Below are 25,560 nucleotides of genomic sequence, written 5' to 3' on the forward strand. Positions count from 1 at the left end.
ATTCCAAAGCGAAGGATTCTGGGAGGTTAGAGCAGGACATAGGGACTGGCGTCTCCTCCCTCCTTTTGGCCCCTCCCGAATTATCATCATACCTGGCCAAGGCAGGCAGTTTCGGTCAACGGTTCCCTAGCATTTCTGCAACCAGTTGCAATGATTAATATTCTACTCAATGTAATCATTCATATTCTAACCAATGACACTGGTCATCTGTAACATTCTAGTCACCTCTCTGTCAAAGGCACACACGTGCCCACAGAAAAGAGCTCATATAAAAGCCCTGTGACAGACAGCAACCACACAAGATGAAACAGAGCAGAACTGTGCCCTTGTCCAGCCCACCTCTCCTCCCCTGGGATCCACCAGTCTCGGCCAACCCACCCCAGGCCTGTCACTCTTCCCAGAGCAGTGTCTGAACCCCATGGAGCGCCTTCCACCTCCCCAGGGTCCCGCCCCTGTGGCTCTGTCCTGAGCCCCCAGGCCTTTTCTATCACTCTCTCTGTCAAGCAGGTGATTTTAAACCTCCATTCCTAAAAGACACATATTATATACTAAAAAAAAATGTTTTAAGTGCCTTGGGGTGTTTTGTTCCTCATTGTTTCATAAAAGTGACATTAATAGCCAGAGAAGAGCACTGCTGAGTGCAATTACAGAGGACGTTTCAGGTATGAAAGCTGTTTTGAGCCTGCTAATGTTTCCTAATTACAGGCCTTTTGGTAGCGAGGGAAAAAGATAAAGAGTGGGTGGGAGGCCCAGGGTGGGGGCTCTGACTTATCTCAGGGGGTTACCTGAAGAGGGCAGGGGAGGGGTGGGAAGGGGAGAGGGAGTGGGGAGGTCAGAGGCCCACCTGCTGGGAGGCAGGGCCCCTCCCAGAGGAGAAAGCAGTACTAATTCCTGGGTAACAGCTCAGGGAAAGGATACCACCCATGTCCTGAACTGTGAGAAAAACATTTTGGATACTGAACCTGAATTCAAGGAACCCCCAGCAACTCGAGCTGGGAGTTCCTTTGGAAGCCACCCTCTGGAGACACTGTAGCACTTCACTGGGAAAGAGGGTACAGCCTGGTTGTCAGCAGGAGAGCAGGCTGGATGTTATTAGCACTGGCGCTTTCTAGCCACGTGACCGGAGGCAATTTAACAGCTGTTCTGTGCCTCAGTCTCCTCATCCGTAAAACGGGGCTGTTGTGACGATTGATGCACGCCTGGCTGTAAAGCACATGGGACCTGTGATACAGTGTTAGATTTCCTCTTTCTCTGCTGAGCACCTATCCAGTTCTCGGGTACCCACATCCCGATTCCTTCTGGGGAATTACTCCCGCCAGCCTGTCAGTCCAAGGCTTCCGGTGGGCTCAGCACAACACGGGGTTGGAACACAGGACCTGGGAGTACCACTCAGTACTTCCTGAATGCAGGGACTGGATCAGGGCAGGCACGGGAGTCAAACTGATCCAGTCAGGCCCATTCAGGGCTAATTCCAGGGCTTCTGCTGGGGGGACCAGGAGGAAGTGCTTGCGCTTCCCCAGGGGACATGGATGGATGTGGTTGTAGGGGCGGGAGCCTCTGCAGACTGCTTATTACCAAGAGGAGGCCCAGCATGGAGCCAACACCAGGGGAGTAGAGAGAGGAAAAATCGGGTGGGAAGAAAGAGAGAGACTGATCTAAGGAAGCGGACCAGCCACCCATGAAGCCACATCAGCCACTGGACCATTCATTTACATGAGCCAAGATACCTTCCTTAAGACTGACTTACGCTTTGCTGTCCCTGGCCACCAGGAAGCCCTGACTGATACAAAAGTGTGGCTCCCAGCAGTCAGCAGCCAGGTCCAACACCCCCAAGTCCCAGGCAGGGGTACCAGTCTGAGAAAGGATGACCAACTCTGTCCCGCTCTGCCTGCCTGCCACCGGCATGGCCAGAAATTCAAAAACCGTACAACTCCATTCACAGAATCATTTTGCCCAGAGTTAAATGTCTCTTGGATTTGCCTAATTTAGCTCAGACTTTTCTGTCTTAATTAGCATGATTGAGTCATCAAAGGAAGAAAAGAGAAAATCCAGACCTCCAGAGGGTGCGTACTACGCTAACACTTCCTGAGCGTTTACCCAGGAAAACTTTTTACCGACATGGTTTCATATATGGAACATTTCCCATCCTCGCTCTGCTGAGCAGAGGAGGAAACCAGGACTGAAGGAGTCTGCGTGACGGGCCCAAGATCACACAGCCAGGGAGCTGCCGAGCGGGAAGGGGAGCCGGATTATTTGATGTCAAGGCCTGATGCCTTCACTGCTGCTCCATAAATTTCTCACCCATCAGACCAGCTAAATTTCAATTGATTTTGCTTGGCCTTGGAACGAATGGGATGTTATTAGGGTGGATTTCTCTCCAGTGTGTGCTGTCCTTATTCCCAGGATGTGGGCAGCTGGTGAGGGTGCCTGGATCTGACAGACAAGGAGATGGGAGGCTGCCAGGAGGGGCCCCACGTGAACAAGGAGGGCTGTGAGGGAGGAAGATCCCAATGCACCGCTCTCGTGGGTGTGCATCCTGCGTGGGGAGTTAATTTATCAGACATAGGCATTCAGATGAAGGTTGTTCCCTTCACACTGGCCTCCCTGGAAGCTCTCTACTTAGTCCAATAATCCTCCCACCATTTAAGATTTTTCCAGAACTCTGGGAACTGCTTGCAGAGGCATAAGGTGAAATAAGCTCATTTAACTTCATACCCACACACGTGCACACACACACACACATCACGTCACATAGAAATACACACATATATCACATAGAAATTCTCAGATGCACATATATACACAGACACACATATATACATACATGTACCTGGATACACACACGTGCAAACACATATATCATATCTATATATACACACAGACGCACAGACACATACCTATACACACATGCACACACACACGGAGCACACACCCAGCCTGCTCGTCCTGAAGGCTCATCAGGCTTGGCTCCAGATTCCTTTTCCATCTTTCTTCTATCAACCTCCCCCACTTCCCGTCGGCCGTCCTCCTTTGCCAATATTAAAGTAGAGAACAGAGCATGTCATGGGCCGGGAAGGTGGTTTCGAAGGGCAGCACAGATGGAGCTGGAGTCTGAAAGCCCGTGCAGTGTTCTTTGAAGATAACTCACGATCTGTAGATGGTCACACGGGGGCCACGCATCCCACAGACACAGAAACCTACACATACAGAGGTCACTGGCCGCCCACATGCAAATAGCCAGTGAGCCCTGGCAAAACTCTGTGAAAGTAGAAGGGCTTGCTTGGATTTCCAGCAAGCAAGCTGAAGAAGCCTCACTATCAGAGGGACCCAGGCTCACCTTCCTAATCCATCACAGCCAGTGTCTGAAAGCACCTGGGACCTTCTGGTGGGTGTCCTCGTCTCCTCTCTCATGCTCATCTCAGGAGAGGTGGCTCCATCTGCATCACTAATTAACTTCTTCAAAAAGATATGGACAGTCAATTGGGTATTGAGAGGCCTACAACAAGCATTTTACTGGGCTACAATAAACCTAAATTGAGCATCTCCTAAATTCAGAACCCTGGGTTGAAGATGCAGGGAAGTATCATGAATGCTTCAGTCCTTCCTCATTTATTTGGCCAACAGACATTTACTGGAGCCTGTCCTCTGCTGGACCAGTGCTGGGCACCAGGGACAGAGATGAAGCCACTCCATTCTCTGGCCGGTGGGAGAAAGCACACATCAACACAGGTTTATGGACAGTACGTTAGAAGTCAGCACCAAGCTCTCTGCTTTAAGAAGAGGGCCCCTACCACAGAATCCTGGTGGGGAGGGGCGTCCAGGAGGGCTCCCTGAGGGGAGGAGAACGGAGCTGATACTTGAGGGACAGAGAGTGATGCAAGGAGGGAGGGCAGTGGAAAAGGAAAATGGTAGAGAGGGCCAGGCAGCATCTAGGAACAGGCGCGGACTGCTAAGATGGACCATGCAACCACGGAGACTAGCACTTACTGAGCTCTGCCGGTGGCTGAGCACAGCACCGAGTGCTTGACCACGGGACCTCTCGGAGCTCCCCCACTGCCCAGAGCTCCTGAAATTGAAGGTCAGGACCCTTCTGGAGCAGGGCTGGAAACAAGGGTTTGGGAGAGGTAACTGAAGGCAGCCTGAGGGAGGAGGGTGAGGTCAGCAGGGTCATGGGTGAGGGTCCCAGGATGCCCTTTGATGGTACCTCAGCCCCTCCCTGGCATTTGTTACTTTAGAAATGTATTTGTTACTTTCTCCCTCTGCTCACCAGGTGGCCTCTGATTCCGGTTAAAACTAAAGGCTTTAAATTAAAGCTGCAATTGGATTATAAAGCAACATTTTGCCATTTGAGCAGAAATACTTTCTGCTTTTGACACGTAATATTATAATCCACTTTCCAGCAATATAGCTGAAAACAATTTGTGGGCTATGTGTGGGTGGGCAGTCCAACTCCTTCCCACATCTGGCAGTCCTCAAGTACAGGGGTGAAGATACCTACCGACCCCATAAAAGGAAGTCTCTTGGTCTCTCTCTGGGGAGCCCACCTAACAGACAGTGCACTGTGGATAGGGTTCATTGAAATGCCAGCTGTGCCCCCTGGCAGAATCACGGTGCCTCTTCTGGATGAGGCCAACCCAGTTCCCTGGAGACCCACAGGCTACCAGAACAATGTCCGCCCACCCTTCAACATCTTACGCATGCATGGTATCCTGACTGCAGGGACCATCTGAGGCCTTTGTCCCCTTTCTGGGGTTGGAGGGGCGATTTCCTCCCCCACTGGATCCCAAGAAGATGTGGACCACCCGCCCAGCCTCCTGGCTTCTCAAATGCCCAGCCCTGGCCCCCTTCATCACCCAGAAGTATTCTGTTTGTCTTAAATCTAAGCCCTGACTCAAGGCCACAGCCTCTGGTCCTCCTCCAGTCTCACCAAGACCCTCAACTGGGCCCCCCATACTTTGTTACATGGTCAGTCCGTCCTGGCTTCACTCTTCTTCTCGTGGGGTCGATGCCACGCTGCAAGAGCGCACCCCCTGCTGCCAACGTCCTCGGCTCCTGACCCTCCGGACTCACCATTCTTTTTTTTTTTTTTTGCGGTACGCGGGCCTCTCACTGCTGTGGCCTCTCCCACTGCGAAGCACAGGCTCCGGACGCGCAGGCTCAGCGGCCATGGCTCACGGGCCCAGCCGCTCCGCAGCACGTGGGATCTTCCCGGACCGGGGCACGAACCCGTGTCCCCTGCATCGGCAGGCGGAGTCTCAACCACTGCGCCACCAGGGAAGCCCCGGTCCCACCCTTCTTGCACAAACATAACTCAGGATGACTCCGCCGCCAGGTACACCTGATCAGGGCCGTCACAAACACACGGCCTCGACCTCAGCCAGGCCCTTATTCCAGCCACATTCCTTCCAGACAAGTCCAGCCTCTCTCCAAGTCACCAGCAGTGGCACTTACTTCACACCTTTTCCTCCATCCTAAAACTTGCTACTCAAGACTCCCTACCTCGTTACTTGCGTAAAGCTATCAACAATGCCTGAAATTGTATGGTACTCAGTTCACAAGTGGGAAAACGAAGGTTCAGTGCAGGGGAGTAACTCACCCAACGTCACACAGCTAGTAAACATCAGAGCTGGGGTTCAAGCCCGGCTGTCGCACTCTGGATTTAAGCATTCTCCCTTCTCCGACTCCCTGGCTCTCAATCCACTCTGTAGTGGTAGTGGCATGTGGGCAGGGAAAGTATTTTATCACACATTGTGTAAAATTTCTGGCCACTGCTTGTTGATAATAAAAATGAAAAAAGAAAAAAAAGAAAAGAAAAAGACTCCCCACCTCCACTCTCCAAACGTCCCCTCCAACCTCAGAGAGAAGATGGGAAGTTGAAAGACTTTTCTCTTTGATGGCTTCTGTCTCCAATCCTAAGCATGCCCATCTCTCTGAAGGCACCCGGTCACTGCACTGCCATTTCAACAGCAAAGGAGTCCCATGCCCTGAAAGGCACCCACGCCCACAGCCCCCCGTTCCCTCCGCCCCCCACGCTCTGTATTCTCTCTCCTCATGAGCTGCTGCTTCCATATCCTCACCTCCCTCTGACCCTTCAACACCCTGATTTCTGGCTTCTGACCCCGGCCCCCTCTGAAGCCATCAGCACAGGTCACCAATAGAGTCCCTGTAACCAAGCCCAGTGGAAACTTTCAACACCCAGCAGCACTTTTGCCCCACTTCCTCCTTGATGCCTCCTCCCGTGAGAAGACGGCCTCTTGGTTTTCTCCTGCCTCCCAGGCCACTCCTTCTCATGCCCTTTTCAGGCTCCTCTTTCTCTATTTCACACTTCAGTCAGGTCACCCATCCCAAGTTCTCACCTCTTCTCCCTCCAGACACTCTCCCTGGGAGACTGCAGTCACCCCCTGGGCTCGCCTCCCACACGTGAGGCTGCCTTCTCATCCCCTGCCCTGGAGTCACATGCTAATGGGCCCCTCCCCAGGGGTGTCCGGGGGCACCTCAGATTCATGAGCTCAGCCTCCTTCCACCAAGCGTGCCCCTCCTCCTTTGTCCTCATCTCCAGGAACGACACCATCAGCCCCCCACTCGCCCAAGTCAAGAACTGTCAACAAATAATACATTGAAATATACGTAGTGAACTAGGCGCCAGTGTCCAATGGTGAACGAATAGAGTCCAGGCCACCATGGAGACCACACTATGGCCAAAGTGGGGGAAGGGCGGAGATGGGTCCAATACTAACACAGAGAGATGTAAAATTTGCAGCTGTGTAAAGGGCTGTGAAGTAAAGCTCCCCGGCCCTGAGACGACCTGTGATGGAGGACCTAACATGGCTGGAGATGCAGGGAAGGTATCCCGAGGATGGGCCGAGTGAGCTGAGCCCTGAAGATGAAAGAGGAAAGTCAAGAATGGCTCTGGTTTCTGGCTAAGACGGCGTCCGTGTGTGCCAGTGGGGGAAGGAAAGGAGGGTGAATTCTGCTCGGGCCACGCTGAGCAGCCAATGAAAGACAGGGCAGGTGGATATGTGAGCTGGGCCAGGGACAAACTTGGGAGTCACCGGTGTGTTCACGGAATCAGAGGCAACTCTCCAGGGATGAGAACACAGGGAGGCAGGGCAAGAGCTTGGGTGAAAGTGTAGCCCTTTATCCGCCCTCTCGCCCGGGCCAAGGGCCTGCCTGACCCTCCGGCTGCTCGCCCTAAACCAGACAGGCTCAGAAGCTGCTCAGGGTGCCAGGAGAACTATCTGGATGTGTGTCCCTGGGAGGAGAGCAATGAGGGCAAGGCCGCCGAGCGTGGCTGGTAACCAGGGTAGGATAAGCAGAGAGCAGCCCAGCCAGCTGCTGTCTCTACAAGGCATCTCTTGACTTTGAATGTTTCCCTAAAGGACGATCTTCCTTGGGAAAGGAGATGAGAAGTTTAAAGAAGACAGGTGGTGCGTACAAAAATCAAGGGAAAAATGAACCATAAATCACATTGTTGCCTCGTGAGAAAACATGCAAACCTTCAAGCGGCAACATCACTTGTAAAAGAGTGGCAAGTTCTTAATGTCCAGGCCACCTGAAGAGCTGCCACCTCGTCGGCTTTGCATAAAGTCCCTACTGGGAGCGGGAAGCGTTCCCCAGTGGCCCACAGTGTTCCCAGCAGGATTTGGACTTCGTCAGAGTGGGCAAGATGTGCCCCTGCTCCCACCCCTGCTTTGGGAAACACAGCTCACACCAGACTTTGCCCTCCTGCCCCAAGGCTTGATGCCTGCACCTAGGGCAGTGAAAGTGAGAAACCAGGGGAGAGGATGCGGGTGAAGCCACAGCCTGCCTCGGGCCCCGAATCCCAGTGTCCCTAAGGCAGAAGTGGGTGTGTTAGGACTGGCTGTGACGTGCACCCCAGGGTGCAGAGAGGCCCTGGGCTGGAGGTGACCAAAGGCAGGGAGGAGAGAGGAGGTGTGGGGCAGCTAAGGGGGCCTAGCCCACCCCACCCCTGCCAGCTTCACCCCCTTGCTGGGATGAAGTGATCACGCACTCCTCCTGCCTTCTCCCTTCGTGATTAAGCCCCTCAGAGAGCCCATCACTGAAGCCAGGGATGCGAATCTCCTCCCTACTCTTCCCTCTGCCTCTTCTCCGCAGTCCATCCATTGCCAAATGCTGCCAATGCCTCCTGTTTAGCTTTGCTCCAACTGTCCTAAGTATCCCGTTTTGATTTGACGCTTCCGACCCATCTGAGACAGCTCAAAGAACCTCTTAAAGGCCTTTCTCTCAACTGTTCCCTACAATCCTGTCAGCAAGCATGACAAGATCCGTCCATTACCTATAGGATAAATGCAAACTGCTAGCTCAGCACGGCAGTCCCAGTTCCCCACCCTGTGCCCCAGCCAATCCACACCCCAGCCCAACCTCAGCACTTCCCACACCCTGCCCTGGTCCAGACACACAGACTTGCTCTTACATCTTTTCGTGACCCCATCCCTTTTAACCAGCTATTCCTCCTACTTGGAATATCTTTCCAGTTCCCCATTCACTACCTGTCGAACTCCTACTCCCTCTCCAAAACCCAGCTCGCGTGCACCTTCTCTATAAAGGCTTCATGTCTCCCTCTGAAGTGCCTCACTCCCAGCTCTGTGCCCACACCTGCCTGTCGACCTCTCCACTGCCACAAAGGAGACATGCATTTCAGCTCATTCATGAACATGGTGGATCCCACAGGAGGCCATGAGCTCCTCAAGGCTGTTTCATCTTTGTAGCTACAGGGTCTGGCCAGCTGCATGAGCACTGAACAAGTGAATACAGAACATCTCTCTAAGGGAATGTCAGGTGAAAGAGAACCTTGGCCCTTCTGAACTCCAGCTCCCCCTCATGCCCTTGCCTTTCTGCAGCCCCATGGGTGGCACGGATGTCTGCCCCATCACCACTGGCTTGAGAGCCCAGCTATTGGCAGCCACTGGCCCCAGTCCCACACAGGCCTTGGTCACCTGATGGTCTGTAACTCCACACCAGGGAGCAGCTCAGGTCTGAAGGCCCTGCTCCTGCCTCTCTGTGGATGGACCATGGACACAGCCATTCACGCCTATACTCCACGTCCCAAACGGGCAAGTCAGGCTCTGCTCCCACGACTACTCATCAGGATTGAAGGGTGGATGGTCTGAAACTCACCCCTGATGCGGGATTGGCGGTCCAGCCCAGCTCTGCAGTAGCCGTCCTGGTGTCCATTAAAGTTTCTGCAGATCAAAAAAAGAAAAAAATGGTGAATCAGAAGGGTGACTGGACAGTGGCCCTTATGTTCTTGAAGTTACTTACGACTATAAATATCAGTGATAGGAGCCCTGCCAAGCCCACGGCTCGGAGAAGGAAGAGGTCTGCTGGGAGGACGCAGCTCGTGGCAGAGCTAGGCGCAGACCTCAGGTGTCCTGATGCTAAGTCTCCACCTGAATGACCCCAAGCCACCTGGGTGGGGTGAAGTCATCTGCCTACTCATCACTTTAACCCTGAGACGCAGCTTCTTCCCACAGCACTCTACCTCCAGGGTCTTCCCAGGCCATGTTGACCCAGTAGCCAAACCTAATCCCTTCCTCAAGCCTTCCCCAGCCACCTCCTTCTTCCCTCTTCCTCTGTGCTCCTTCCCCACCCTCCAACCTCATCTGCCTGCCCTCCTTTCTCCCCACCCTTCTTCTCCGCCTCCCCTCAGGCCTCCGTGTTGACACTCTTGGCCGATTTCCCTTCAACCCCTCTGGCCCCAACACTCAGCCCTCCTGCAGGTCCCTTTGCCCCTGGGCCCAGATACATGGCCAGCCCCTTTCCCAAGACTCTGCTGCGGGCTCACACAGCTTTGGCAAAGCCCTTACCCCAAACATAAATGCACATCTCAGACCCCAAGGGCCTGCTTCCTGGTCACCAATCCCTCTGGCCAGTAAGGGAAAGACAGACAGCCTGACTTGGCTGTGAGCTCCCAGGGGCCACCAGGGTGGCTACAGTACACACGCTGAGATCACCGGGCACCATGTAGTGATCACAGAGCTGGTGTTTATTAGACCTGTTTTCTGGCAGTTAGCAGTAAAGTGTCCTGAAAACGGGGCAGCTTTTTCTTTTCCTTTCTTTCCTTTTGAATCTATTATTGACTTCTGTCAGCCCCACCTCTCAAGTGAAACTCCTCCCCAAAGGCTGATAAGAGCTCTGATCAGCAAATCCAAAAGCCCCTTTGTTTGGTTTGTTTTGTTTTTTTAACAGCTTTATTGAGGTAGAAATCACATGCAATAAACTGCGCATAACTAAAGCATACAATTTGTAAGTTTTGAGTGGGAGAAACTTGGTTTTGATAACCATCACCACAAGCAAGATAATAAACGTATCTGTCATTCCCAGAAGTTACCTGTCCCTCTGTAATCCCTCCTTCCCTCCTACCCCTGCCCCACCCTGTCACTGTGCCCAGGCAATGACTGATCTGCTTTCTGTCACTATAGGTTAACTGGCATTTTCTAGAATTTTACATCAATGGAATCATACAGTATATTCTGTTTTCTTAACCTGGCTTCTTTCACTCAACACAGTTGTTTTTAAGATTCATCATGTTTGTGTGTAACAATAGTTCATTCTTTTTTATCACCAAGTAATATTCCATTGTATGGAGAGACTGCATTTTGTCTACTGTTCACCTGTTATTTCCAGTTTGGGGCTGTTACATGAGAGTTCCAGTTCCTCCACATCCTCACCAACACTTGGCAGCATCAGTCATTTTTAATTTTGGCCATTTTAACAGATGTGCAGTAGTATCTCATTGTGGTTTTAATTTTCATTTCCTTAATAAAGAATGATGTTAAGCAGCTTTTCACATGATTTTTTGTCATCTGTATATCTTTCTTAGTGAAGCATCTGCTTAATCTTTCCATTTTTAAATTGGGTTGCTTGTTTCCTTATTGTTGAGTTTGGTAACTTTTTTTCTTTTTTAATTTATTTGGCTACGTCAGGTCTTAGTTGTGGCACACGGGATCTTCGTTGCAGCATGCAGGATCTTTCACTACAGCAGGCAGGCTCTTTGTTGTGGTGCGCGGTCTTAGTTGCCCCACAGCATGTGGGATCTTAGTTCCCCGGCCAGGGATCGAACCCGCGTCACTTGCATTGGAAGGCAGATTCTTAACCACTGGACCACCAGGGAATGCCTGGTAACTTCTTTATATCTTCTGGATACAAGTCCTTTATCAGACGTACGCTCTGCAAATATTTTCTCCCACTCTATGGCTTATCTTTTCGTCCCTTTAACAGCATCTTTCAAAAAGCAGAAGTTTTAAATTTTGGAGAAGTCTATTTTTTCCATTTTTTCTTTTATGGTTTGGTGTCATATCTAAGAAATCTTTGCCTAACCCAAGACCACAAAGACTTTTCTCCTACTTAGGTCTATGATCTATTTTGAGTTAATTTTTGCATAAGGTGGGAGCTCTGAGTCAAATATACATTTTTTTTTTCTTTTCACGTGGGTATCCAGTGTTCCAGAGGGACACCTTTTAAAATCACACAATGGGGCTGTTTAGGCTAGTGGAGGTGTCTTATGCACTTGAACTTCCCAGGGCATGTATCAAAGGACCAGGCACAGCACGCCCTAGCTGCACAGGTGCTCAACAAACACAGGCACAGGAAATAGACATGACGTGTTGTTTTGGTTTCTCCCTCTTCTGTTTCCTTTTCTCCTGAACATCCTTCCCGCTGTGAACATCCATTCACTGCTCAGTGCTTCAGGCAGGAGATGGGAGGTACGAAGGCAGAAGGCAGAGTCTTGGTTGGGCCCCTTGGAAAATAGGCATAAACCAAAGGTTTGGGAAGAAACCCACCCTATGGGCAGGATGGAAGGGGTGAAAATAGAGTGATAAACGAGGAGCTGCGCTGAGCAAAAGGGTCCCCTACACTCTCGTCTCCAAGTGCTCAATCCCAGAAAAGGGATAGAGGAAGTCTGTCCAGGTGACAGGGCCTTAGACACCCAGCATCCCAGCCTGGAGTGACCCCACCAGGCTGACATGGCACAGACGGAGCAGAGGAAGCCTTTGAGTCAGAACGGGTCTAATGAAGGGAACCCAGAACCACCCAGTGGTGACCTGCCTAGACTATACACAAGGGTCAGATGGAGTCCAGGGTGTCCCAATGCATGCCGGGGTGGATGGGCGCTAACAGGTCAGTGAGGCACCTCCCGCACAACCTGACGCTATACAGCCCGCCTGCAACCTAGACAGCTTTTCTGCCACCCCAGTGGAAGGGGGGCTCACACTGCAAACGGAGGGGAGGAAAGCAAATAAAGTGAGCTGGATTTTCTTGCCCATTTGAGTTTGGAACTGGATTGAGAGCCATGCCCCGTGCATATCTGAAGGAAGGGAAGCACTGTAGCAGACTGCTCCAGTTTGTTCTCTCCTCCGATTCTTCCAACAGCTGGGGAGGCAGATCCCTGCATGGAGCAGCCCTCCCTCTCTCCACTTCACAGCACTAATAATGATCATAATGACACACCAAATTTACATAATACACTTCTCAGAAGGCACTCCATGATGCCCTGTAGAAATTCATCTCCATGATTAAAATGCCTTCGCCAGGTGGGCCTGAAGCAGGAGTCACTGAACCCATTTGGCAGGGTTGGGGACTAGGGCACAGAAAGGTGCAGTGCCTCCCGCTGGGTCACACAGCCTCCCATCCTGATGCCGACAGCCCCAAATCTCAGCTTGCTGCTCACCAGGCAGACCTGGGCGTCCAGTGGCTCTGCTGTGGCCCTGGAATGGAAGTCCTTGCTCATAACGCCAAGAAGCCACAAAAGCCCCCAGGATAAGGCATAATGCGATAATAATGTATATCGTGGCACTCCCCAAACTCAGGATCATGTTGGAGTGCAGTAAACAGGCAGAGGACATGGGCGGGGAGGAAACTAGAGTCCAGAATCAGAAGTAAGAATCCTCCTTCACTCCTCAATCTTCCAAGGACTGGTTTGTTCTGTTAACCCCAGGAATACAATCTAAGAGTCCATGATATTCATAGTTACCTGCTCAAGGGCTGTAATTGAATCTGTTTCTAAATAATGTTTTCCATCCACCCTCTTGGACAGAAGTTGCAGCAAGAGGAATCCATTTCTCTGCATCCTGCCCGCGTGGAGACAAAAGACCACAAAACCGTAAACCATCCACTTGGTATGATTAAGGGCAGTTTCTTTTCTGGCACAGAGCGCTCCTGATTACGGCATTACACTCTGGTGGGGGCTGAATTAAAGTGATCTGAGGAGGTTTACATCTCCCTGGAGAAGAAGAGAGTACTCATTTGCATTTATAAAGCATATTGAGAGTTCTGGCAGAAAGTTATGATGGAAGCACAATTAAATATTTACCATCACTTCTACTCTCAAACAGTGGCATGGGGACCAAACCAGCTGGAGGCGCACGTGCTGTTGTCAGATCCGATGCCTTCAGGGGACATGACTCTGGGACTCCCACCCACCGCCAGCTTCTGCTCTCTGGGAGCTCACTGCCCACGGGACGAAAGCTGGGGAGGGCACACAGAAGGCAGAGAGGGCGCTGGTATGGGCAGACAGACAGGGTCCGGGTCCCCCTCCCTCTCTCTCTCCCCCTACCTCCATCCTCACCTGCAGAACGGGGCCAGTTAGTGCTCAGGACCATGGATGGACTGCATGACACAAAGCACCACAAAACAAATGCTTTTATTGTTATAACTTAATCACTCCAAGCTTCTGTTTCTTAGCTATGAAAAGAATCTAACGATCGTTACCTGTAAAATACGTATATCTGGAAGAATCAATGATCGTGGATATCTACGGATATCTCATCTATCTCCTTCCTTGTAAAGACCAAGGAGTAACACGTGGAGGATACAGCAGTGAATCAGAGCAGTGGATCCCCTGGAGGGACTCATGGCCCAGTTCAGGGAGAGATAAGAAACAAATTTCCACTAGACATCCTATTCTGGCTGAAGCCATGAGAAGAAGACTGAGAAACTCAAGAGAATGGACACAATTCTTCTCCATATGGGGAGTCAGTGGACCTGTCCCAAAAGGGAGACTCACGCTGTGTGTGGGCAAAAGCAATGCTGTGGTCTCCTGGATAAGGGTGGGCCATGGTGGGAGGCAAGAATGGAGAGGTCCACCTGGTGCCTGGGCAGAGATGGCAGAGTGACTGCCAGAGCAACCAGGAGGGAGCAGAGACAGGTCAATTGGAACGAAGTGGGAGCCGTCCCAAGTCTAAGGGGCGGGGGTGAGGAAGACTGAGCCAGAGGGGAGGGGAGGCCCCGTGGGGAGACAGAAGGGGGTCTCTGGCAAGAGCCGGCCAGACTGGCAAGACGCCGGAAAGGCTTGGGCACGTGAGCAGCCTGGCAGAGAGACCCCATTTTCCCAGGGAACGATTTCCCTACAGGGGTTTCAATATGGAAACCAACCACACGGGGCCGCCGCCCGAGGGTCCAGGTGGAGGGGGCAGGTCTGAGCCCCCTGCTAGGGGGAAGAGGCAGCTGCCGTCCGACTCTCAGACGGCTCCTGTTTCTGCCTGGATTGGCACGTTGGGATGTATTGACATTTGGGGTGAATTAGATGTCCATCACGGTGAAAGAGAGCTAAATGAATCCTCTCCTTACCATTCTGTCACTGTTTTTGGAGAGACATTAATCAGACATTCAGCTGAAAATATTTACAACGTCCTTCCATGGTGGTCATAATATACAACAACATACACAGATGGAATGGGGGCTTCCAGGCCTTCTCTGAGCAGTGCCTCATGTGTATTTGATAAGGCAAATCCACGGACCTTCCAAGCAGGGAAGGACCAGCGCAGCTGTTCTGTCACTGCCCTGTTCAGCCCTCCGTGACCCACAGAGCTCCTGAAACCCAGGAGCCACAGCACAGAGTTGCTTCATGAATCCATGTCCTATCAGGTAAATGCCAGAAGTTGGGTGTCAGCCCCCTGCAGCCCACCCTCTCCCTCAGCCTTCACAGTGCAGTCGGGATCATTGGAAGAGGGCTGAAACGCAGTGGCATAAAGGGGTGCTGGTACCCATTCAACAAAGGTTGTCCAAGTCACTCCCACAGGCCAGGTGGGCACTGTGTGGGCACCAGAGACAAAGCAGAGAAAGACAGACACCCCAGCCCTCAGGGAGCTTGCAGGCAAGTGGGAAAACAAATTAATCCAGTAAGCACACAGCCAAACCTGCAATTACAGCCTTGGTGAATGGCAGGAAGAGTGATCCCAGGGACAGTTGTGAAGACTGAGTAAAATGACAGGTGTATGGAGCCTGGCACACAGCTGACACTTCCTGCTTCCTTCCCCAGCCCCCGGCTGACGGAAGCACAGGGACTGCCCCCTTTACACACGTGTACACACACACACACACACACACACACACACACACGCTCACGCACACATGCACACTCCCGTCCCAGGATTGAGCTCATACTTGCAGGAATAGGACATGTAGTAAGTAGTCTCCCCCACCCCAAATCCAGAGCGTGCCGGTACCCACGATGTTCTGAGCAGCCCTGACCACGGTGTGGTACTCAGCCTTTCCATGGGATCCCCATGCTGCCCTCCAGACCTGGACTCATCACAGAGAACCTGAGCACTTGGAGCTCACATCCTCCAGCCACCACCCCAGGCTTCTCAGTGGCCCCCACTCCTGGCCCTGCTCCATCCATCACCACAGCCTGCCAAGGACTCCAGCCCAGCCTTGCTGCAGAGGCCTCGTGGGGCTCTTTCCCCAGACCTTCCCTGGGGCTGTGTCCTGTCTTCACATACCCCGCTCACTGGGCACAGACTCCTCAGGGGGTCTGCTGCCCCCGCAATCTTCAGCCCCTGACACAGGGTTCCAGAACCAATAGCTGCTAAGCCCCAACGTCACACCTGCCCAGACCTCCTACTGCCAGTTCAGGCCAGACTCCCTGTAATCTCAGCCCCATCCTTCTGAATAGGCCTCAAATCACCTCCCTGGACCAGAGGAGGGAAAGCCTTGCTGGCTCTGGGTCTGGGGATGATTCTGGTTGAGTGTGAACTGTGAAGGGCACCAGCTAGCCTCAGGGGCTTATGTTCTGGCACAATTGGGCCCCGGGCCCTGCACAGCTATGAAAGACTGAAGTGATAAAGTATTCCAAGCAAGCCTTTCACATCCCATCCCACATGTCCACCCATCCAAAGCTTCTTCACATTTGCCCCCCTCCACGCTTTCCCACTGCCCTTCCCTGGAACCCATATGTGAAACCTCAGAGGCATTTAGCTTTGATTCCTTGTTCTTCCTCAGTCCATCATCAAATCATTCACCATGCCACAGTGACTCTTGCGTCTTCTTCACTGTGTATTCCTTTCCAGTCTCGGCAACGTATCCGAGTCTAGGGCATCAGCCCTGCACAGTGGGACCACAGCAACCACCTCCTAGCTGGTGTCTCAGCAGAAGCCCCCAGCTGCACCACTCTCCACACAGCTGCCCAGTTCAGCTCTTGCTGTCAATGTAAATGGTTCAAAGGCAATACGGCCACACCAAGCAAGGGCCTAGAGAATCTCAGGTCCTCTGATCACCCAGTGATGTCACCCCCAAGAATTAGTCCGAAGGAAATAATTCCAAAAGAAAAGAAAACAAAAGGTTCTATTTCGTGAAGATGTTCATTACAGCATTATTTAGAATATGAGAACACTAGAAGCAGCATAGGGGAAGGAAGTGAAGGATGGCGTGCTCATATTCATGCTCCTGGAGTGTTATGAGGATAATGTCACAGCATCAGGATGCCGGCAATTAAACACAGAGCTGTGTCTGCACCACAGATGCAACTCTGGAAACAGTGCTTCAATAGAGTAAAATGGCACCATGAGTACAAAGACCAGAAAGCAAAGTACAAGGGCTGATGGGTCAGGGATGTCGGTTTTACTATTACTTACATCCTTACTACTACTGTGCTGTTTTAGAAGACACATGTTCAGAAATAGAAATTTAACCCACCTTCTAAAAATACCTCTTTCATCCCACCTCACTCCCCTACTTTATGATTTTCAAAATCTCTCCACTATTCCAAGATATGCCACAAACTTCTGGCCTCCATGAACCTCCTGTTCCAAGCCAGTCTTTTCCAAATTGATCTTCAATTTCCCAAAGGAGACCCATCACCTCTCATCCCTGCACTTGCGCTCAGGCAGGTCCTCCTGCCTGGAATGGCTTCTTCCTCTTCTCTACCTGAAATCTGGTTTGCATCTTTCCTCCCCAAGTGCTTTGTAAGTACCGTGAGAAGGTAGAGCTGTGACTTATATCCCACAGAGTTTGATCAGATGTCTCATGCAGCAGAAATGTTCCATCAGCTCTGGAGACCTGGGTTCAAGTCCCAGCTCCAGGACTGACAAGCAAATCAAGTCACCTCTGAGCATCAAAGTCTGATTTTCACGGAGAGGGGCATCTCTCCTGCATCCACGAGCCAGGGAGACCAGACCCAGAAAGATGCTCTGTATCTTCTTAAGAACACTCATTGGAATAACATTTATTTACTGTCTCTGCCAAGTGTGAAATGCTAGGTCAAGAGAAGCTGTTATTACATAAGTCTCCATTGACTCACGTGTAATAGTGGCCAGCAAGGAAGAGAAACAAGCCTGAGTAAATGAATAAGCCAGTCCAGCCCATCTGCTGAATGACTGACTGATTGAATGAGTAGGAACAGGCACTTAAATTATAAATACAAACTGTGAAATTTGCTCTTTTAAAGAACACACATTAGCCCAGAGCTCCCCACCACACCCTTTTCCTTCTGTTGCTTTTATTTTCCAAGGTGCAGTTCATTATCATAAATAGAAAGAAGCCACAGCTTAGATGGATCACAGCATAGAAATATGCTTCCAGGAGCCAGCAGGGGCTCTGGTTCCCACATGGCAGAGCCCATGAACAAGCCTGCAAGGCCCAGACACACAGCCCTGCTTTCTCTCCCTCCCAGGGCTCGGGCAAGCGAGGCTCCCGGGGAGCAGACCACAGCATGGAGACGTGACATGGTCTGTTCAGCTAGGGAGCTGGAAGGGGCTGGGGACAAGCCTCAGAAGGGCTTCTTTCTCTGCCCAGCCCAGCTCAGACTTGGTACCTGCCTTGGGAGGGTCCCTGTCCTCTCTGGCCTCAGCGGGTCACTTCTGGCCCCCTGTCCCTAGGGTGATGTCTAAGAAACATGGCAAGAAACCAAAATGAACCTCTGGAGCCTGGGTGGACCCCTCTGCCTCCTGAATCCCCAGGTCTGGCTTGGTCTTTTGGTGACTTAGCAGTGCATACACCTGTCCCCTGCAAATGCTTTTCACTAATAAAATATAAAAATTGCTTCAGGAGATGTATTAGTTTCCTAGCGCTGCTATAGCAAAAGTACACAATTTGGGTGGCTTCGGAAACAGAAATGTTTTGTCTCACAGCTCTGGAGGCTGAGTCCAAAATCAGGGTGTCGGCAGGGCCATGCTCCCTCTGAAACCTGTAGGGGAGAATCCTTCCTTGCCTCTTCTAGTTTCTGGGGTCTTAATGGCGATCTTGGGCGTTCCTTGCCTTGCAGCTGCATCATTCCAATCTGTGCCTTCAGGGTCACAGGGTGTCCCCCGTGTGTCTCTGTCTTCACAGGGCCATCTTATAAGACATCAGTCCTATTGGGTTAGGGGCCCACCCTGCTTCAGTATGTATGACCTCATCTTAACTAACTATATCCACAATGACCCTATTTCCATGTAAGGTCATATGGTAAGCCACTGGGGGTTAGGGCCTCAGTATATCTTTTTTTCTGAGGGGACACAAGTGAACTCATAACAGGAGGGTAGGATGCCAGGAAATATGGCTGTCGGGTTTCCTCCAGCAAATACTCGGCCTTGCGCTGGGAGCTTAGGAGACTCAGACACAAAGAAAGCCAGGTGCCTCCTTCGAAGACCCCATTCTAGCAGGCGATGGGAGGGCTTCATTAGCTGCTCCAGGTCTGCTCACCCACCCCCCACTGCTTACCTGGAGGCAGGCCTTCAGAGACACCTGGACTGGACAGAGGGGGGTGGTCCTCTCCTACTGCCTGATCTTGTTCACAGGGCCCCTCCACTCATCCTTCAGGCCTAGGCTGGTACAAGCTCCCCACTGCTGCGAGTCCCTAAGTGTTTTGCCATCCTTGTCGCCTTTCTTTAACTCTGTGCAAACCTTTGCAAACAGTCCCCTCGTTCATCTCCACCCATCACCTCTTTGGACTGCGTCACATCTGTTTCTCCAGGTCCCTGGGGATACGCAGGGCCTCAGTCCGTAGCCCCCGGTTGGCAGCACCTCGTCTCCTGTGCCCTCCCCGCGTCGCACACGGGAGGCAGCCACCCGCCAGCCTGGCCTGTCCTGACCGCACTGAGCTCGGATCAGACCGACCTGGGTGTGAGTCCCAGCCCCACGCTCTCCAGCTGTACAACCTTGAGCAAGTCACCTAGACCCCTAACCTCATGCTCAGCCACCCTCATTAAATGAGGGTAGTAATGCACACGTCACAAGGCAGTCGGCGGAGCCAGGGAAGTAAGTGTCACCAGACACTTATTGCACAAGTGCTTGACAAGCAGAAGTTGGTCTGCTAGCAGTAGGCACTGTCAGGCCCCGTGTCTGGTCCTGGTGTGGGCAGTAGACTCTCTCACAGGCCTAAGGTCCTTAGCTGTGCCCTATGAGATGGTCCAGCTACTGGATCTCGGACCCTGAGGCCCACGCTGAAGGGTGGGTTTTGGTCCCCCCTCACCCCAGCCCACCCTGGCAGCCTTGGTTGATTGAAAAGCCTCAGCCCTCCAGCCACACTCTAATTTCTCCTCAGGCCCCCACCCAGCCACCAAGGGACACTTGTCGCAGCCCGCTTCACCCCACGGACCCCTGGCATGGGGGAGCTGGCGCCCAATGCCTCTCCCGCAGGCTGCCTCTAAAGACCAGGGTCCCAGCGCCCTGGTGTTCGTGCAGAGCTTGCGAGGCTGGCGTGTGTGGGCTCCAGCCACGGTTCTGCTCTGGGTGAACGGGCCACACTCCAGACCCAGTGCCCCCGACACTGCCCTCTTCTGCACACGGCTCCCCATCCCAAGGTGGGGCATGGGCTCTGCAGCCAGGGGTCAGCTGGCTGTCTGCAGCCTCCAGCAGCCAGGCTTGGGGGGCCACAGCCTCTCTCTTGGGCTGGACGCAGAAACATTCTGGATTAACTGAAGATGAATGTCCGTGTAAGGGCCCTGGACAGGGATAGGGACTCATCATGGCCTGTGGAGGGCGGGTGGGAGAGAGTAGTGGATTTATACATCACACACGCCCCACGGCCTGTCTTGTTCGTGAGGCAGTGGGCTCCAGCAGCCCTGGCTCCAGAGAGCATGGGTCCCCTCAGTCAGGTGCTTCGCGGCTTCCTTCTTCAAAACTATGGTTGAAGAATCACTGGTTTGGGAGTGATGGTGCTAGGCAGTGGTTTTCTTGCCCACCTACTGTCATAGGTGCCACCTTGGGAGGTCACCAAGAACTGAAGGCAAGAGTCTTTCCTTGCACCCAGAGAACTTCGGGAAGAGACCAGGAAGCAGCTCAACTACTCTTCGCCCAGCCCCTCACGCCCCTGCACTCATCCTGCATGGCTTCCCGCCTCCATAGGGCTCCCCGATGGAGGAGGGGGCCTGGGGTGCAAGGACTGATAGCTGTTCTCCAACAAAGGAGAAGCCCTGAACAAGCGAGACTAAACACAGGAGCCAGGAAAAGGAGAGACTGAAAGCCTTCATTTTGGGCCCCAAATGCCCAACAGCCCGTCTTTCTTCTGCCCGATTCCTTCGTCTGCCTTCTGTTCCTTCTATCTCAGCTCCCTTTCCCATTCTGATACCTGTATTCCCTGATCCTTCAAGATGACCAGACACCCTCTCAAATCCAAGTGCACCCCTCTTACGTCTGAAAGTACCACACAGCCAGAGAACCAAGAAGAAAAGTGAGTCTCACCACTCCTGCCTCTCCGGTCTTCTCCAGCATCGAACACCTGAAGGCAGAAGCCAAACCGGCCAGGTCGTGTTGGTGGGCACAGGCGAGGCGGGCCTCCGAGGCTGCCCTCCAGCCCAGGCATGACCTCCGGCAGCACCAGCTACGCCCAGGCCATCAGGCATCATGGGGGCCCTCAACCAGCCCCGCAGCAGAGCTTTTGCCCAAAGCCCTCACCTCCTCCTGACCCAGCTTCTTCCCCAACACCATCTAGCAGCAAGGAGAGAAAAGAGAACCGCATAGGAGTGCTCTGGTCCAGGGACACCCTTTAAATCATCGTCCCGGCACGCTGATGACGCAGGCCTGGCCGGGACCCCACTGCTCCGTGCTCCACCTATTTGCATTTTTGTGGGGAGAGTCAAAGACCCATTAAGACTGTGAGGAATCCGGCATTTTCCAGTCTCCCAGCGCCATGAATTCTAAGGGAGATTAAATCCTTTTGCCCCGCCCACTCTGACAGACCCGTGAGTTGGCGCCAGTGGCACACAGGTAAGAATCATGCAGAGTAAGCGCGGCGCTCTGATCCTCATGGGCGCGAGGAGAGAGAGCCTCTCGCTTTCTGGGGGATGCTGGCACCCAAGGGGCATCAATCACCCTGGAGAGCAGCGGGGAGGAGAGGCCGCACGCCCATGCAAAATGACTCTCTGCAGCCCTAATGAAGGCCGGCGATGGATGGCCACCCGGGCTCGTTAATCAGAAGAAGCACGCTGCCGTCTGCCCACCCCCACCCCCCCGCGCCCCGCCGCCAGGCCCTCCTGCGCCCTCATCCTGGATTGATCTGTGGCACAGTGACTCTCAGATGTCTCTGCGCCTAGGGCCCCTGCAGGCACCAGTAGCAGCCACAGAGCCAGGGGCCCCCCGGGGGCGGGCTGTGGTAGGGGCCTGGGGATGTGCAAAGGGGCAGGGCAACCAGTCAGAGCAGGAAGGAGCGGCGGCTAGCAGGCAGGCCCTGGCCTTCTCGTGGACACATCCTAGACCAGACTGGGGCTGCTGAGTCCCAAGGGGCCACCAGAGCTGAAATGACCCCTTGGGGCCGCTCCGCAGCGCACCTCCCACCAGATGCATGGCAATCTCCTTCCAGGGGTGTGCAATCCTCGGCATGGCCCTGCAGAGGCTGCTGCTGTCTCATGGCACCGTTCTCCTGGCATCCAGCCTTCATGCCCAGCCGCCCGCCCCCCCCGCAGAGAGCCAGGCGCCATCCAGAAAGGCCCAGAGTGATCAGCCAGCCACCCTATCGTTCTCCACCCAAGGAGACTGGGTGGAGAGGGTCCAGGCTCACATCACATGCTGATGGCAGGGCCAGGCCTACTCCCCAGGTCCGCCGTCTCCTGGTCTGTTCCCTCTGACAAGCTTACGTGGAGACAGCCTCCCTTCTCCACGTCTCACTTTAGCTGCTTGTTAAGTGGCAACAATTGCATAAAATGTCTCCTCTGTAGCTGAGGGTGCTGTCCTAAGGCTTGGTGTGGATGGGTGGCTTCTGGGTTGTGATGTGGCATTTATCCAGCCCCCAGAGCCTCACAGCTCTGGGAGTGTGACAGTTCCGGCCCTGGGGGCTTTTAGGCACCAGATGGCCCCCTGCCCTCCCTTTCTGTGGCAGAGGGCAGGTGAGGTACTCCCGGCCAGGGCGGGAGAGAAGCAGGACTCTGTGGCCACCAGGCCTGCCAGCCCCCAGCTGTGGAAACCCAGCAGGACCCCTCGAAGGCTAACAAGGGAGCTTTGCTTGGGGCCTCAATATCTCTGGAGACATTTCTGCACAAAGGCATGCATTGCAGGTGTTTGCAAGGCTTGGGAAGGATACTAATGGCATCGAGGTTGTCTGGGGTCTTAGGAAACGCAGGATGCCAGGAGGCAGTCAGTGCTACTGATTGGGAAACACAAGTAGAAGTCTTCCCGGGGCGCTCTCCAGGTGTCTTGGTGATGCTGGAGCATTCTCAGGAGCAGGAATGACAGGCTGGCCCTGACAAGGAGAGGCACAATGGCAAAAGGTCCATTCCTGGGGGCAGGAGGCATCCGTGGAGTTACAAGAGCTGCACTGGAGGGGCCTTGGGCATCACGCCATTGGCCACCACACCGCTCAGCTACAGGAGGCCAGAACTGTGACCTCGCAGACAGGAGGGAGCCATTCCCCTGGCAGGTTCCTTTCATGGGCTCTGCTACTGGGGGCCTGTTCGCTCCCTCTACCACCATGCAGATGACAGCGGTCATGGGGTGCAGGAGGGCAGGATCAGAGCCAGGACAGACAGGCCATCACAAGCAGTTAAAGATCCACCCCACAGAACAGGGGGAAGGACGAAAGGCAGAGAATGACTGAGGCTGCCCTGAGGGTACAAGGTGAGGCATGGGATAGAATGGGTGGCTTCAACCATCAGGGAGGCTCCTGGAGGAGGAGTGATGGGGCCTCCCCCTTGCAGCCTGAAGCCTTTGAATCTGGGGCCTGATTCACATAGCAGGGCTGGCCACATCAGTGGGTTCCCTATTTATCTGTGGCCACAGGCGAGGCAGAGAGGATCCACGGAGGAGACTGACATCACTCACACAGCCTACAAGCCACTGCGGCCAGGGAACCACCAGAGGAGCAGCCCAGAACTCAGGCCCTACAGAGCTGGAGCGCCAGTGAGGGTTGGCCTACATCCTCGGGTGCAGGAGGAGAGCAAGGGCTGGGCGGCCAGGCAGGCTTCCGGAGAGGATGAGAGGGACTGTGGCCGGGCCTCGGAGAGCTGGAGGGATGTGGTGGGGTGGAGGGTCGGGTGTGATGAGAACAGATTCTCTACCAGAGGCTCTTGTGTGAGAGGTAGCAGAAGCACAGTTCCCGGTCTCTGACAACAGGAAGTCGGGGCCTCTGGAAATCTCCTCCTCCTGTTAGGGGCTAGAAGCTCATGGGAAGGGTCGCTCGTGGACTTGGCCTTGCATTCTTCCCGCTGGGGTGGGGCAAAAGTTTCCTTGAGGGGCTGGAACCTCAAGACTCTCCATGGTGGTTTTCTGGCCAAGAGAACAGACTTCTAGAAAAATCAGGCCTGCATTTCTCCTCCTTTTGAACTGAGAAAAGATTAAGTTCAGTGGCCCGGGATCTGGAGCTCTGTTCCCTGCCCTCCAGCTTGGACTGATGACCAGTCCAGACCTCATCTGCCCACTCCACTTCCTGCCTATCCAAACGCAGTCAGGGACTGGGACCAAATCCAGGCACTGCTCTCAATTCAGAACCTCTCAAGGGGTAAAAAGCTGCAGAGACTTGGTGCATTCCTCCTCCCCAAGCTTCAGCCTCTGATCCAGCACCCTCACCAATCGGCCATTCAATGTCTGCTTGCATACCACCCAAGACGAGGCACTCACTACCTGTCCAGATGGGCCATTTTCTTGTCAGATAGTCCAAACTGTCAGAGGCTTGGCTCCTGGGATTTCCTTCTTTGGCCCTTGCTGTGCCCCAAAAGGGTCCCCACAGAAACAACTGCTCCCCTTTCTTCACGGCAGCCCTTCAGAGTATGAGGGGCAGGACCTTCTGAGTTTCCTCTCTTCCAGTCCCACACTCCTGGCTCCATTAGCTGTCCTTCCAGCCCTACCACCTCTGACGGTTTCCCAGCATCACAGGAGAGAGAAGGGGGCTGTCACTGCCCCAGTGGGCACATTCTACCTCTCTCCTCATCTCCCTGTAGATCCCCTTAAGAATCCCACCAAGCATGCCAGGGTCTCCCTGGGAGAAAGGAGGCTCCTCAGGGCTCTGAATCCATCGCCAGCTCCCCCTCCTCCCTGCCCTCTCCCCCCTCCTCCCTCTTTGTGCTGTTGTTGCTGCTTAACAGGGTATCTCTGGGATGGATAGTGTGTTCAGCTCTGGCTGGGAATACATCTGGCCTTTCCCAGCCCCGCCCTTGTCCTCACGGAGCTGGTGGAGGTCTAGGGAGAACTGGGCCCAGAAAATGGGTCAGTGGAATCACTTGAGAACTCACAAAAGCCCTCCACGTAGTGCAGAGTGACAGGCACAGAGAAGAAACCCCTGTCCTGCGTGCTGCCCACGTGGGATGCTGTGGGGGCCTGGGAGCCCTGAGCATAGAGGCTGGAGCCCTGGGCCCTGGGCCTGAGAGAGCCGACGGGAAGGGTCGGAGGTCACAGAGCTGCAGAGTCCCAGGGGCTTGATGTGGTCCCCGCCTCACGCAGTCACTGGGGGTATCAGCACCTCCATCCCTGACACACTGGGGCCTCTGGATGGGTATACAGAAGGCCCCACATCCTGTGTTTAGATTCTGAGAGATGAGAGCTTGTCAACAGGAAGACACTCCAGGCTTCCTAAGGGTGGGAAATGTGCCTGGAGGGTCAGACACCGAACACGGGCCCCTCTGTGTCTGCTGTGAGGACGGGGGAATGGATCAGCGACCAAATCAGTGAGGGAACGAGACCCTAGCAGGGCCACCGACTCTGGCCTACAGCATCTCAGGGGAGGCAGCTTATCTGGAACACACTGGTCCCTAACTCTGGAGCAGGAGACCCTGACTTTAAGGGCAGCAACACGTTGGATGCCTGCAGAAGGAGGCCAAATTCTGGCACACGGGAGGGGAGAGCGCAGGTGAGGCAGGCGTGGGCATGGATGACGACCATTCTTCGCTTTCCCAACTGGTGAAATGTGGACAGGTT

At 53.5% G+C, this 25,560-nt stretch overlaps 1 protein-coding gene across 1 annotated transcript in view; it reads right to left on the reverse strand.

The window, feature by feature from the left end:
- The window catches only part of EPHB1 (EPH receptor B1), a 425,377-nt gene that overhangs the window by 282,481 nt on the left and 117,336 nt on the right, over positions 1–25,560 (reverse strand). The window contains exon 2 of the mRNA XM_024746227.1: positions 9,139–9,203. Within this exon, the coding sequence (XP_024601995.1) occupies positions 9,139–9,203 (65 nt within the window). The remainder of the gene's footprint in view (positions 1–9,138; positions 9,204–25,560) is intronic.

The sequence above is a fragment of the Neophocaena asiaeorientalis genome, unplaced genomic scaffold (assembly GCF_003031525.2).
Source record: "Neophocaena asiaeorientalis asiaeorientalis breed wild unplaced genomic scaffold, Neophocaena_asiaeorientalis_V1.1 scaffold437, whole genome shotgun sequence".
Taxonomy (NCBI): domain Eukaryota; kingdom Metazoa; phylum Chordata; class Mammalia; order Artiodactyla; family Phocoenidae; genus Neophocaena; species Neophocaena asiaeorientalis.